Source organism: Oncorhynchus gorbuscha, unplaced genomic scaffold, assembly GCF_021184085.1.
Source record: "Oncorhynchus gorbuscha isolate QuinsamMale2020 ecotype Even-year unplaced genomic scaffold, OgorEven_v1.0 Un_scaffold_2218, whole genome shotgun sequence".
In the NCBI taxonomy this organism is placed as follows: Eukaryota; Metazoa; Chordata; class Actinopteri; order Salmoniformes; family Salmonidae; genus Oncorhynchus; species Oncorhynchus gorbuscha.
Window position 1 is genome coordinate 1 of NW_025746787.1, and position 16,211 is coordinate 16,211.

Consider the following 16,211-nt stretch of genomic DNA (forward strand, 5'->3'; position numbering starts at 1 on the left):
CTTAGACAAATCCTGCCAGAAAAGGAGTCTTATGGAATATCTCCTGAACATTTTGGACCAACATACCAATGAATGAGTATGTTTTAGAGCGCATTGTCGGAGGAAGAGTGTGTGTGTGTGTGTGTGTGTGTGTGTGTGTGTGTGTGTGTGTGTGTGTGTGTGTGTGTGTGTGTGTGTGTGTGTGTGTGTGTGTGTGTGTGTGTGTGTGTGTGTGTGTGTGTGTGTGTGTGTGTGTGTGTGTGTGTACAAAATTCAGTTTAGTGTCTTAAGAATGAATTAAAATCTGCCTGTAAAAAAATGTCACAAGGCAAATTGTATGGATATTTTGCATACCGTAAGTGTAAAGTTATTTCTGTTTGAATGCTTTGTTGCAAGTTTTCAACCATTATGTTGACTGAACATATTAAGGAATGTGTTGTCAAGTTATGCACTCTGTTTTTGTTTGTTGAATACTGTATATATATTTTTATATTAAATCTTGTCTTATGCAGGAAGCCTGTGTAATATTATATGCATTGTGCCCAAAATGTGGTATCTGATAACCAACTACTTTGTACTTCTCTTATTCATTTAATGATAGTTTTCCCAGTGAAATGGCCCCTTTTATATAGGATTTTCACATTTGATGTATTTTTTTCTAACCAGTCTTAATATTGTCTTTTTGTATGAAGAATGACTAGTTCAAAAATGGAGTTACGCCTAATAAAGTTGCCTTAACTTTTTTGCTTGTTTTGAATTGTTGTGTGACTGTTTCTTTTAGCAAATGTGTAAACAATGCTAAAATAGTAACATGAAATTCACACGTAGAAAAAATACAAAATAAACATTTTAATGGTTGTCCCATGATTCCATAGGACCACATAATGAAAACAGTTGAGTTCAAACTACCCACAAGCAGGTATGTAGGCTGAAGTGCAATGCTTCTAACACTTAGAACTGTGATGGACAGTGTCCATTGTGTAAAGTCTACTGAAATGAACTCTGGTTTGTCAACATAACTTCAGTGGTCAACATCAACTAGATGTCCCATTCCTTCTCTGAAGACCAAAATGGCATGAAGCTAAGGTGTATCCACGACATCAACAACACATAAGTGAGCATCTCGTCATAGAATCACAGCTGGATATTTTACCCTCTTGTTGCAAACTCGAAGTGTATTCAATAGTAGTCAAATATTTTCCTCAATATGAGGCATGCAGATCAAATATAGTAGATGTATGACCAATCATTGTTGTGCATTATTAACGGCACATCTTTGTTAATTTCAGCACAAAAGTGTGTTGTTTTTTGTCCTACATTCATTTACTGTAATTGCACAGTTGCATTGATTGAGGATCTCTATGTAATTGAATGTGATTGCTTTTATTAGATGTTTTTATTTATTGTGCTGAATGTTATTGTTTTATACGTGTATGTTGTTTTAATATTCTGTTTTTATTGTAATGTGTACAAGGCTCTCTTGTAAAATATATTTTCATCTCAATGTGACTCCCTGTTTAAATAAAAAATGGCATGCAGTTGAAAACAATGAACATTTTGTCAGGAGTCAACTGTATTTCTCAATTGATATGACCAACGCTAACATTCACAATCCACTGCATTGTTGTCAGGATGTGCAGTAACAGTCACAGATCACTACATAGAGAAGCGCAGTGTTCACCTTTGACCTTCAGCATTTCAGGGACCTTTGTTATGGAGAAAGAGTTCTAACTGCTGCTTCCAACCCGTATATGTATATGATTCCACAAGAGGACGTGGAAGACTTTCCTCATCCTGGTAAGAGAGGTCTCATCACAAGCCTCAGTAAGGTTTATGGATCAAATGTGTTCTTATTATGCCAACAACTCGCTGTAGTAAGGGATGATTGATTATGACTATCTGTTGTGGTAAGGTATAATTAATATCTAACATTTATGTTCAGAATACAAACTAATTACATAGATGATTCATGTCTGCACTGTCCTGTCATGGGATCCTTCTGGGTCGAGTTCGACTTTACAGAATGTTCAGATGGAAATACTGTGCAGAAATATTGTGTAGGAAAGACATGGTTCTCTGTCATTGCTTTAGCTTATGATGTTTTGTGTTGTTATCCCTAGTTTTGCTTAGCCCTGTTGTTTCATTTTCAATACCCAACATATATTATAAAGTAATGGTGGTATATCAATGACACCTACTGTAGTTGAAAAGCTTGTCCAGTTTTCCAGTTGTTGTTTGCTGATTTTACTTCTGTTTTTCATCAATAGGTGGAGACATTGACCACATCACAGTCTACCACACTGTCTCTCATTAGCACCACACCCTGAGTAACAACCTGTATAATCTACCACACTGTCTCTCATTAGCACCACGCCCTGAGTAACAACCTGTATGGTCTACCACACTGTCTCTCATTAGCACCACACCCTGAGTAACAACCTGTATAATCTACCACACTGTCTCTCATTAGCACCACAACCTGTATGGTCTACCACACTGTCTCTCATTAGCACCACGCCCTGAGTAACAACCTGTATGGTCTACCACACTGTCTCTCATTAGCACCACACCCTGAGCAACAACCTGTACGGTCTACCACACTGTCTCTCATTAGCACCACACCCTGAGTAACAACCTGTACGGTCTACCACACTGTCTCTCATTAGCAACACACCCTGAGTAACAACCTGTATGGTCTACCACACTGTCTCTCATTAGCACCACACCCTGAGTAACAACCTGTATGGTCTACCACACTGTCTCTCATTAGCACCACACCCTGAGTAACAACCTGTATGGTCTACCACACTGTCTCTCATTAGCACCTCACCCCAAGTAATGTCCTGAATGGTCAACCACACTGTCTCTCATTAGCACCACACCCTGAGTAACAACCTGTATAATCTACCACACTGTCTCTCATTAGCACCTCACCCCAAGTAATGTCCTGAATGGTCAACCACACTGTCTCTCATTAGCACCACACCCTGAGTAACAACCTGTATAATCTACCACACTGTCTCTCATTAGCACCACACCCTGAGTAACAACCTGTATAATCTACCACACTGTCTCTCATTAGCACCACAACCTGTATGGTCTACCACACTGTCTCTCATTAGCACCACGCCCTGAGTAACAACCTGTATGGTCTACCACACTGTCTCTCATTAGCACCTCACCCCAAGTAATGTCCTGAATGGTCAACCACACTGTCTCTCATTAGCACCACACCCTGAGTAACAACCTGTATAATCTACCACACTGTCTCTCATTAGCACCACACCCTGAGTAACAACCTGTATAATCTACCACACTGTCTCTCATTAGCACCACAACCTGTATGGTCTACCACACTGTCTCTCATTAGCACCACGCCCTGAGTAACAACCTGTATGGTCTACCACACTGTCTCTCATTAGCACCACACCCTGAGTAACAACCTGTATAATCTACCACACTGTCTCTCATTAGCACCACAACCTGTATGGTCTACCACACTGTCTCTCATTAGCACCACGCCCTGAGTAACAACCTGTATGGTCTACCACACTGTCTCTCATTAGCACCACACCCTGAGCAACAACCTGTACGGTCTACCACACTGTCTCTCATTAGCACCACACCCTGAGTAACAACCTGTACGGTCTACCACACTGTCTCTCATTAGCAACACACCCTGAGTAACAACCTGTATGGTCTACCACACTGTCTCTCATTAGCACCACACCCTGAGTAACAACCTGTATGGTCTACCACACTGTCTCTCATTAGCACCACACCCTGAGTAACAACCTGTATGGTCTACCACACTGTCTCTCATTAGCACCTCACCCCAAGTAATGTCCTGAATGGTCAACCACACTGTCTCTCATTAGCACCACACCCTGAGTAACAACCTGTATGGTCTACCACACTGACTCCCATTAGCACCACACCCTGAGTAACAACCTGTATGGTCTACCACACTGTCTCTCATTAGCACCACACCCTGAGTAACAACCTGTATGGTCTACCACACTGTCTCTCATTAGCACCACACCCTGAGTAACAACCTGTATGGTCTACCACACTGTCTCTCATTAGCACCACACCCTGATTAACAACCTGTACGTTCTACCACACTGTCTCTCATTAGCACCACACCCTGAGTAACAACCTGTACGTTCTACCACACTGTCTCTCATTAGCACCACACCCTGAGTAACAACCTGTATGATCTACCACACTGTCTCTCATTAGCACCACACCCTGAGTAACAACCTGTATGGTCTACCACACTGTCTCTCATTAGCACCACACCCCGAGTAACAACCTGTATGGTCTACAACACTGTCTCTCATTAGCACCACACCCTGAGTAACAACCTGTACGGTCTACCACACTGTCTCTCATTAGCACCACACCCTGAGTAACAACCTGTACGTTCTACCACACTGTCTCTCATTAGCACCACAACCTGTATGATCTACCACACTGTCTCTCATTAGCACCACACCCTGAGTAACAACCTGTATGGTCTACCACACTGTCTCTCATTAGCACCACACCCTGAGTAACAACCTGTATGGTCTACCACACTGTCTCTCATTAGCACCACACCCTGAGTAACAACCTGTACGTTCTACCACACTGTCTCTCATTAGCACCACACCCTGAGTAACAACCTGTACGATCTACCACACTGTCTCTCATTAGCACCACACCCCGAGTAACAACCTGTATGGTCTACCACACTGTCTCTCATTAGCACCACACCCCGAGTAACAACCTGTATGGTCTACCACACTGTCTCTCATTAGCACCACACCCTGAGTAACAACCTGTATGGTCTACCACACTGTCTCTCATTAGCACCACACCCTGAGTAACAACCTGTACGTTCTACCACACTGTCTCTCATTAGCACCACACCCTGAGTAACAACCTGTACGTTCTACCACACTGTCTCTCATTAGCACCACACCCTGAGTAACAACCTGTATGATCTACCACACTGTCTCTCATTAGCACCACACCCTGAGTAACAACCTGTATGGTCTACCACACTGTCTCTCATTAGCACCACACCCTGAGTAACAACCTGTATGGTCTACCACACTGTCTCTCATTAGCACCACACCCTGAGTAACAACCTGTACGTTCTACCACACTGTCTCTCATTAGCACCACACCCTGAGTAACAACCTGTACGATCTACCACACTGTCTCTCATTAGCACCACACCCCGAGTAACAACCTGTATGGTCTACCACACTGTCTCTCATTAGCACCACACCCCGAGTAACAACCTGTATGGTCTACCACACTGTCTCTCATTAGCACCACACCCTGAGTAACAACCTGTATGGTCTACCACACTGTCTCTCATTAGCACCACACCCTGAGTAACAACCTGTATGGTCTACCACACTGTCTCTCATTAGCACCACACCCTGAGTAACAACCTGTATGGTCTACCACACTGTCTCTCATTAGCACCTCACGCTGAGGAGAGTTTTCTCACTAGTCGTCTTCCCTATGCCCTATATGAACTTGTCCATTCCCGTTGTGATTATTCTAAAGAAGGCCATTGAAGGCTGAAACGTCAATCTTTAAACTTGTCTAATAAAACAATTATTTTTTTATAGTGAGCGAGCGTTGCAAATTTTCCTGTCCAATGATGTATACTGAACAAAAATATAAATGCAACATGTCAGGTGTTGGTCCAATATTTTGTGAGCTGAAATAAAAGATCACAGGAATGTTCCATACGCACTAAAAGCTTATTCCTCTCAAATTCTGTGCTCAAATTTGGTTACATCACTGTTAGTGAGCATTTCTCCTTTGCAAATATAATCCATCTACCTGACTGGTGTGGCATATCAAGAAGCTGATTAAAGAGCATGATCATTACACAGGTGCACCTTACACAGGGGGCAATAAAAGGCCACTCTAAAATGTGTTGTTTTGTCACACAACACAATGCCACAGATGTCTCAAGTTTTGAGGGAGCGTGCTGACTGCAGGAATGTCCACCAGAGCTGTTGACAGAGAATTTAACGTAACAATTTCTACCATAAGCCACCTCCAACGTTGTTTGAGAGAATTTGTCCAACAGGCCTCACAACCGCAGACCATGTGGAACCACACCAGCCCAGGACCTCCACATCCGGCTTCTTCACCTGCGGGATCGTCTGAGACCAGCCACCCAGACAGGTGATGAAACTGAGGAATATTTCTCTGTAATAAAACATTTTTATGGGGAAAAACTAAGTCTGACTGTGACTTGCTCCCAAGTGGCTGCGCCTCTGCCCAGTGGAAAGTCCATAGATTAGGGCCAAATTTATTTATTTCCTTATATGAACTTTAACTCAATAAAATCTTTGAAATTGTTGCATGTTGCGTTTATATATTTTTGTTCAGTGTAGAATGGGGAATGATGCCAGCTCTACGCAAAACAGGATCATTCCCCTTTCCTGAGGCCCTAGAGATCTCAGCAATGGGGGGGCTCTCCCACAGACAAAAATGCATTATCAGCCTGGTCTGGTCTGCTTAGTTCATTGACTGTATATGAACCAGAAAACAGGAGACAGTGAGATGTCTCACTTCCTCTTCCGTCTCTGACCTCTAGGCCATGACAGCAAAGCAAGACTCGTCTCTTGGCAGTACAGTATCATCCTCCTAAGGCCAGCAGATGTCAATTCAGGACAGGCAGTGATCCATGGCAGCACTGGAGTGAGTACTCTAATACTATCTGAACAGGTAGTTATCCTTTCATGAAGGGGTTGTTGAAATGAGTATTCATCAGCAGAATAGTGGACTAGAGACAGTTGGCCTCTTCATGAAACCCAGATATCGGTTTTGTGTCAAAATCATCATCAATCTTCCGGTCCTGCAGGAATACAGGTTTCGACTCATGTTATTCACGCAACAATACAAACATCAGGCCTATTGAGTGAAATAAAGAATCTAAATTGTATCATCATTTCAAACATGCTTTTCTCAATGTCTATCGAAACTTGTTGATTTATTCTGGTTATCGATTTTCATTGAATAGGGCCTTATGGTCTGCTGTTTTATTTACAGTAGCTACTCTACAGCACACTGTACATCTGTAGTGTACATCTGTTTTCTCTCTCATACTGTTTCTACCTTTCTTATCTACATTCTACATTCCCTACAACAGTAAATCACACCCTGCGTTGTTAGTGGTACTGGTAGACCTGAACTTCTCAGCCACACCTCTAACCCATCCCACTTTCAGAGGAAGTATATCCTCATTCGGTGTACGTCTCACAAGCTATCAACATCAGCGGGAGCAGAATAAGTTATCTGGTACGTTAAGTAGTATCCCATTATTCTATTAATACTGTATACATTGTGATTTTGACAAGGTTTATCAGACTTTTAGAAGGGTCAAGGATATGGTTATATGTGAAATGGGATAGAATACCACTCTTATAGGACAAGATTGAACTGGATGTTTCATGGGTGTAGTTAAGAAGTTAGTTGCTTCAAGTAGGAGACCCTCATGAGGCCGTAAAACATGACTCAAACAGAAATCTGGAGACAAAAAGTAAACATTGCCGTGAGAAGATTAGTGAGAGGAAAGAGGAAGTGTAGAAAAATAATGACAGAAAGTTGCATATATACAGAGTGTGTGACTTTCTTTCTGTATTTTTATACAGTTTTCTCTCCGTTAGTCAGCACCGCTACATAAATAATGGAACTCAACTGTATAATAATTGACAAACTTTTTAGATTGTCCATATAAACTTTTGTTATTGTCTTATTCGGTTAGTTTTTTTTTCTTCATTTAATTAGGGGCCAGCTGTTTAATGTACAGTAGCTACTCTACAGTGTACTGTACATCTATAGTGTACATCAGTTTTCTCTCATACTGTGTTTCTACCTTCCTTGTTTAGAGGAGGGGCTTATGGGGCTTATGACTTCTCTACATCCTCATCCAGAACGCCGCAGCCCGTCTGGTGTTCAACCTTCCCAAGTTCTCTCACGTCACCCCGCTCCTCCGCTCTCTCCACTGGCTTCCAGTTGAAGCTCGCATCCGCTACAAGACCATGGTGCTTGCCTACGGAGCTGTGAGGGGAACGGCACCTCAGTACCTCCAGGCTCTGATCAGGCCCTACACCCAAACAAGGGCACTGCGTTCATCCACCTCTGGCCTGCTCGCCTCCCTACCACTGAGGAAGTACAGCTCCCGCTCAGCCCAGTCAAAACTGTTCGCTGCCCTGGCCCCCCCAATGGTGGAACAAACTCCCTCACGACGCCAGGACAGCGGAGTCAATCACCACCTTCCGGAGACACCTGAAACCCCACCTCTTTAAGGAATACCTAGGATAGGATAAGTAATCCCTCTCACCCCACCCCCCCCCTAAGTTTTAGATGCACTATTGTTAAGTGACTGTCCCACTGGATGTCATAAGGTGAATGCACCAATTTGTAAGTCGCTCTGGATAAGAGCGTCTGCTAAATGACTTAAATGTAATGTAAATGTAATGTACATTCCCCACTACAGTAAATCACACCCTGCATGGTACTGGTAGACCTGAACTTATCAGACACGCCTCTAACCCATCCCACTTGGGTATAAGCTGACTCAACATCAGCAAGAGCAGAAGACTATCCGATCCTGTAAGTAGTATGGCTTTAGTTTGTATAAATACAGTATATATTGTGATTTTGAAAAGATTGAAACTTTTAGAAGGGTTAAGGTCAAGAATGATATGTTGTGTGTAATGAAATAACAATATGAAATGATGAGAAAACTACTCTTAGGACAGGATTCAACTTGATGTTTCATGGGTGTAGTCAGGAAATGAGTAGTTTTGAGCAGGAAACCTCAAGGGAGCTAATAACATGACCCAAAAATAGATATCTGGAGACAAAATGTAAAAATTGATGAAAGTAGTTTAGTGAGAGGATAAAAAAAGGAGGCACTAAGTAAATTTTGGTTAGTGTATTGTAGACTTCCTTATCAGTTGTGCTTGTGAAGTTTAATGCATTGTATTATTTTCAGTGTGAACATTGTTTTCTGGTGATTGAAATAAATAAGTACATTGTCTTTATAGGGAGTACAATAAACTATTATAGTCAATGTACAGTAAATATAAATACAGCTCTAACAAGAGTGAAAGTGAAACATCAAGTTTGTGCTTCCAAGGAAAGCTTCCAAAAGCACACGTAGCAAGCCCAGGTCTACCCCAGTCTGTTCTGCTGTGTGATGTCCGAAAACAATTTGATCTTGTTCACTGCCAAAAAAATACTTAAATAAGTGCATGTGACATATGAGAAACGTAACAGTTTTTCTTGTAAAAAAATATATATGATAGTAACAAGTTGGTGGGCATGTAGGGTAGCCTAGTGGTTAGAGCGTTGGACTAGTAATCGGAAGGTTGCAAGTTCAAACCCCCGAGCTGACAAGGTACAAATCTGTTGTTCTGCCCCTGAACAGGCAGTTAACCCACTGTTCCTAGGCTGTCATTGAAAATAAGAATTTAACTGACTTGCCTAGTTAAATAAAGGTAAAATAAATCAATAAAATGTTGCTGCGGTGTATCTAAAGTCTATTACAGATAACTTTCTGCATGTCTTATCCTCAATGATCTACAAAGCTGTGTTCACACTGCACTTAGCCGAGGGCTAACAGCCTCCATGTCTTATCCTCAATGATCTACAAAGCTGTGTTCACACTGCCCCTAGCCGAGGGCTAACAGCATCCATGTCTTATCCTCAATGATCTACAAAGCTGTGTTCACACTGCACTTAGCCGTGGGCTAACAGCCTCCATGTCTTATCCTCAATTATCTACAAAGCTGTGTTCACACTGCCCCTAGCCGAGGGCTAACAGCATCCATGTCTTATCCTCAATGATCTACAAACCTGTGTTCACACTGCATGTAGCCGAGGGCTAACAACCTCCATGTCTTATCCTCAATGATCTACAAAGCTGTGTTCCCACTGCACTTAGCTGAGGGCTAACAACCTCCATGTCTTATCCTCAATGATCTTCAAAGCTGTGTTCACACTGCACTTAGCCGAGGGCTAACAGCCTCCATGTCTTATCCTCAATGATCTACAAAGCTGTGTTCACACTGCACTTAGCCGAGGGCTAACAGCCTCCATGTCTTATCCTCAATGATCTACAAAGCTGTGTTCACACTGCACTTAGCCGAGAGCTAACAGCCTCCATGTCTTATCCTCAATGATCTACAAAGCTGTGTTCACACTGCATGTAGCCGTGGGCTAACAGCCTCCATGTCTTATCCTCAATTATCTACAAAGCTGTGTTCACACTGCACTTAGCCGAGGGCTAACAGCTTCCATGTCTTATCCTCAATTATCTACAAAGCTGTGTTCCCACTGCACCTAGCCGAGGGCTAACAGCCTCCATGTCTTATGATCTACAAAGCTGTGTTCACACTGTATGTAGCCGAGGGCTAACAGCCTCCATGTCTTATCCTCAATGATCTACAAAGCTGTGTTCACACTGCACTTAGCCGAGGGCTAACAGCCTCCATGTCTTATCCTCAATGATCTACAAAGCTGTGTTCACGCTGCACTTAGCCGAGAGCTAATAGCCTCCATGTCTTATCCTCAATTATCTACAAAGCTGTGTTCACACTGCACCTAGCCGAGGGCTAACAGCATCCATGTCTTATCCTCAATGATCTACAAAGCTGTGTTCACACTGCATGTAGCCGTGGGCTAACAGCCTCATGTCTTATCCTCAATGATCTACAAAGCTGTGTTCACACTGCACTTAGCCGAGGGCTAACAGCCTCCATGTCTTATCCTCAATAATCTACAAAGCTGTGTTCACACTGCACTTAGCCGAGGGCTAACAGCCCCCATGTCTTATCCTCAATGATCTACAAAGCTGTGTTCACACTGCACGTAGCCGAGGGCTAACAGCCCCCATGTCTTATCCTCAATGATCTACAAAGCTGTGTTCACACTGCACGTAGCCGAGGGCTAACAGCCCCCATGTCTTATCCTCAATGATCTACAAAGCTGTGTTCACACTGCACTTAGCCGAGGGCTAACAGCCTCCATATCTTATCCCCATGATCTACAAAGCTGTGTTCACACTGCAAGTAGCCGTGGGCTAACAGCCTCCATGTCTTATCCTCAATGATATACAAAGCTGTGTTCACACTGCACTTAGCCGAGGGCTAACAGCCCCCATGTCTTATCCTCAATGATCTACAAAGCTGTGTTCACACTGCACGTAGCCGAGAGCTAACAGCCCCCATGTCTTATCCTCAATGATCTACAAAGCTGTGTTCACACTGCACTTAGCCGAGGGCTAAGAGCCTCCATATCTTATCCCCATGACCTACAAAGCTGTGTTCACACTGCACTTAGCCGAGGGCTAACAGCCTCCATGTCTTATCCTCAATGATCTACAAAGCTGTGTTCACACTGCACTTAGCCGAGAGCTAACAGCCTCCATGTCTTATTCTCAGTGACCAGCAATGGCTGCCGTTCCTGAGCTGCTGCTGGTAATTCTGGATGATTTGGGTAAAGCAGAAATGGACAAATTTAAATGGTATCTTCGTCAAGGCGTGGAAGGTTTCCCTCAACGCATCCCAGTGAGCCAGCTGGAGAACTCTGACAGAGTTGACACTATCAGTAAGATGGTGGGGACCTACCAACCTGAGGACGCTGTGAAGATTACACTGGAGATCCTGAGGAAGATGAACCAGAACCAACTAGCTGAAACGTTAAAAAACAAATGTAAGTGTGTTGAGAAATACAGTCTTTGCTTACTATCTAACTTTTGAGCAGACACTCTTATCCAGAGCAACTAGGGTTAAGTTGCTTTGCTCAAGGGTACATTGACACATTTTTCACATAGTCAGCTTGGGGATTTAAACAAGCAACCTTTTAATTACTGGCCTACCACTCTTAACCACTAGGGAACCTGCCAATTCTTTTTAAGGAATTTATGAAATATCATTATTTATCCTGTAGAATTAGAAAGATTATCTTAAAGTACATTTTTTAAGAGTTGTATTTACAGTAACTTGCTTTGAATCAACTTAATCTACCATATTTTCTATTATAATTTGTTATCTACTGTCTCTATGTGTCTCCCTCACTCTCTCTCCCCCTAGATGGCCCTGTTGGAGCTCTAGGAGAAGGTTTTAACATGGAAGTATCTTCTTCAGAGAGATCTACAGGACATTTTCAGCCAGGTGTTGTATTTGATAATTTCTCTCTCAGGTCCTCTTTATGCTTCTTATCTTTATTGACAATAATACAATGTATGGTTTATATCCACCATTGTGGATATGGTAGTTCTCTATGACATGATTTTGTGCATTATATGCAGTCAGATTGATCATTATTGTCAATCTTGATAAAGATTAGCAAAAAAGACTCTATTAAATAAATAATATATACTGAGCTATATGGTAAGTAAAAAAGGAGGGAATTGTATTATTTTATACTAATACAATTGTTTAGAGAAATATATATTTTTAACAAGTAATACAAAAAAAAAAAAAAAAGATATGGGTCAAAATGATTGGCACCCTGTTTTCAATACTCCATCACCCTCCCTTTGAGAGGATAATTACACTGTTACACTGAGCCTTAATCTAAAATGTTTTACGAGATTGGAGAACACATTGGGAGAGATCTTAGACCATTCCTCCATTCAGAATCTTTCCAGATCCTTGATATCATTTGCCTGCTCTTATGGACTACCCTCTTCAATTCCAACCACAGGAGATTGAGATGGCACAATGCACAATGTTGATTTTGTGGTCAATTGATTTTGATTGGTGCTTGGGGTTATTGTCTTGCTGGAAGTGTCAGCCTCCTGGCAGAGGCAGCCAGGTGTTTGTCTAACATGTCCTGGTACTTGGTAAAGTTCATGATGCCTTTGACCTTAAGGGCCCCAGGACAAGTGGAAGCAAATTAGGGCCATAACATCAAAGATCCACCACCATATTTTACCGCCAAACCAACCACTGGTGTGGTTAAGCTCTATTTTCATGTTATCTGACCATAGAACTAGTTCCCAACCAAGTGAAAATAGAGCTCTTTGGCCACACACACCAATGGTGGGTTTGGCATTGAAAAACAGAAGCAAATGCAGAAAAGTACCTCATACCTACAGTAAAATATGGTGGTGGATCTTAGATGTTATGGGGCTGTTTTGCTTCCGCTGATCCTGGGGCTCCAGCATAAGGAACTTTACCAAGGACCAGGACGTTTTAGACAAAAACTTGGTTGCCTCTGCCAGGAGACTGACACTTGGCTGCAAGTTGATCTTCCTGCAAGACAATTAACCCAAGCAATAATCCAACTCCACAAATAATTTATTAATTGACTACAAAAGCCACATTTTGAAATGGCCATCTCAGTCTCCGGACTTGAACCCCATTGAAAACCTGTGGTTTGAATTGAAGAGGGCAGTCCATAACAGCAAAATAAGGATATCAATAATCTGGAAAGAAGACTCTGTATGGAGGAATGTGGGGTTATAGAATGTGGGGTTATAGAACATTATAGAAAAAGTAAGTTAAGAACAAATTCTTATTTTAAATGATAGCCTACCAAAAGGCAAAAGGCCTCCTGCGGGGACAGGGCCTGGGATAAAAAATAAAATAATAATACAATATAAATATAGAACAAAACACACATCACAACAAGAGAGACAACACAATACTACATAAAGAGAGACCTAAGACAACAACATAGCAAGACAGCAACACATGACAACACAGCATGGTAGCAACACAACATAACAACAACATGGTAGCAACACAACATGGTAGCAGCACAAAACATGGTACAAACGTTATTGGGCACAGTCAACAGCACAAAGGGTGGCCTCCCGAGTGGCGCAGTGGTCAAGGTACTGCATCGCAATGCTAGCTGTGCCACTAGAGATTCTGGGTTTGAGTCCAGACTATGTTACAGATGACCTCAATCAGGAGATCCATGGGGCGGTGCACAATTTGCCCAGCGTCGTCCAGGTTAGGGGAGGGTTTGGCCGGCAGGGATGTCCTTGTCCCATTGCGCACTAGCGACTCCTGTGACGGGCCGGGTGCAGTGCACGCTGACACGGTCGCCAGGTGCACAGTGTTTCCTCCGACTCATTGGTGTGACTGGCTTCCGGGTTAAGTGGGCATTGTGTCAAGAAGCAGTGCGGCTTGGTTGGGTTATGTTTGGGAGGATGCACGGTTTTCGACCTTCGCTTCTCCCGAGTCCGTACGGGAGTTGCAGCGATGAGACAAGACTGTAACTACTACCAATTGGATATCATGAAATTGGAGAGAAAAATGGGTAAAGGTAACAATACATACATTTTAAAAAACGCACAAAGGGCAAGAAGGTAGAGACAACAATACATCACACAAAGCAGCAACTGTCAGTAAGAGTGTCCATGAGGCACTCTTACTGTCTTCGAATGAAGAGATTGAGATAAAACTGCCCAGTTCGAGTGTTTGTTGCAGCGCATTCCAGTCGCTAGCTGCAGCGAACTGAAATGTGGAGCGACCCAGGGATGTCAAATCAAATCAAATAAAATTGTATTGTGTGTGCTTTGGAGAGTATTAACAGAATGTGACTGGCAGAACGGGTGTTGTATGTGGAGGATGAGGACTGCAGTAGATGTCTCAGATAGGGGGGTGTGAGGCCTAAGAGGGTTTTATAAATAAGCATCAACCAGTGGGTCTTGCGATGGGTATACAGAGAGGACCAGAGAGGACCAGTTTACAGAGGACTATAGAGTGAGTATAAGACTGCATATACATGGATGAGAGAGCTTCCTACTGCCTGAGCTCTGTTGTTGATGTATATTGGGAAGAGCTTGGGGCCGTGTATCGAGCCGTTGGTGCCTTTCCCTTGGTGACAGGCAGTGGCTGAGACAGCAGATTTTCTGACTTTATACACTGCACTCTTTGAGAGAGGTAGTTAGCAAACCAGACCAAAGACCCCTCAGAGACACCAGACACCAATACTCCTTAGCCAGGCCCACAAGAATGGAATGGTCTACACTATTAAAAGCTTTGGCCAACTCAATAAAAATAGCAGCACAATATTGCTTAGAATCAAGGGCAATGGGGGCATCATTGAGGACCTTTAAGGTTAAGTGACACATCCATAACATGAGCGGAAACCAGATGACATACCCGAGAGAATACTATAGACATCAAGAAAGCCATTCAGTTGATTATTGACAAGTTTTTCCAACACTTTTGATAAACAGGGCAAAATAGAAACAGCCCTATAACAATTAGGATCAGCTTGATCTCCACCTTTAAATAAAGGACGAACTGTGGCTGCCTTCCAAGCAATGGTAAGGCTATGTGTCATTTGACCTCTATTTTTGTAACTTGTTTTTTTACTACTTGTTAAACAAAATATATGTCTCTGAGCAATTGTATTAGTAGATATTAACACAAAACGTTTTTGCTTACAATATTGCTCAGTATTTTAATTATTTATTTTATAATCTTTTTGGCTTATCTTTATCAAGGGCTCCAATCATTTTGGATTCCACTGTATGATTGATGTTATCCATTCTTAGTTCCTGCATTACCTCCTGCCTCCAATATATTGCCTGGGACTGGAAGAAAACCTGCTGCAGTTGGTGAGTTTTCAACTATTTGACATTTTGAAACCATCCACCACACCTAAAGTTCCAATTGATCAGAGGCTATTCCCCCTTTTGGTTCCCGATTTACAAGAGCATATTTGCTTTGGGATCAACTCAAAAATAGTACTATTGTTTTGAGCAAACTGCATACATTTGTCATTTATTTTTTGAAAACAGGGGATCCAATACGGTTGACCCCCATCTTTTTTTAGATTTGTTTTAATTACTTCTCCTTCTCTGAGCAATTGTATTAGTATAAAATAATATTATTTTATGAACTTTTTTGAGCATACAATATAGCCCAGTATTGTATTATTTAGTTTATAGTATTTTTGCTCACCTTTATCAAGGGATCCAATAATTATGGACCCCACTGTATGATTGATGTTATCCAATCTTAGGTCCTGCATTACCTCCTGCCTCCAATATATTGCCTGGGACTGTAAAATAATCAGTTGAACGTTGTGAGCTTTCAACCATTTTGACGTGCTTGTTAAAACCACCCAAGAACCACACCGAAAGATCCAATTGACCAAAGAGTATTCCCCCTTTTTGGATCCAAATTTACAACAGCATGTATGCATTTCAACATTCCTTACAGATTATGTTAAATTCA

General features: G+C 42.2%; 1 protein-coding gene across 5 annotated transcripts in view; it reads left to right on the top strand.

Moving 5' to 3' along the window:
* The first annotated feature begins 8,360 nt into the window (after positions 1-8,360).
* Positions 8,361-16,211, top strand: part of LOC124025283 (serine/threonine-protein kinase/endoribonuclease IRE1-like) — a 30,461-nt gene continuing 22,610 nt past the window's right edge. For 4 of the 5 annotated variants that reach the window (XR_006837167.1, XR_006837168.1, XR_006837169.1 and 1 more), the window contains exons 1-4: positions 8,361-8,613; positions 11,448-11,718; positions 12,099-12,179; positions 15,527-15,589. Coding sequence is in view for 2 of the 5 variants with exons in the window: in XM_046338838.1 (XP_046194794.1) it covers positions 11,457-11,718; positions 12,099-12,179; positions 15,527-15,589 (406 nt within the window). In the remaining 3 variants the exon portion in view is untranslated. The remainder of the gene's footprint in view (positions 8,614-11,447; positions 11,719-12,098; positions 12,180-15,526; positions 15,590-16,211) is intronic. The other variant, XM_046338839.1, reaches the window with a different exon arrangement.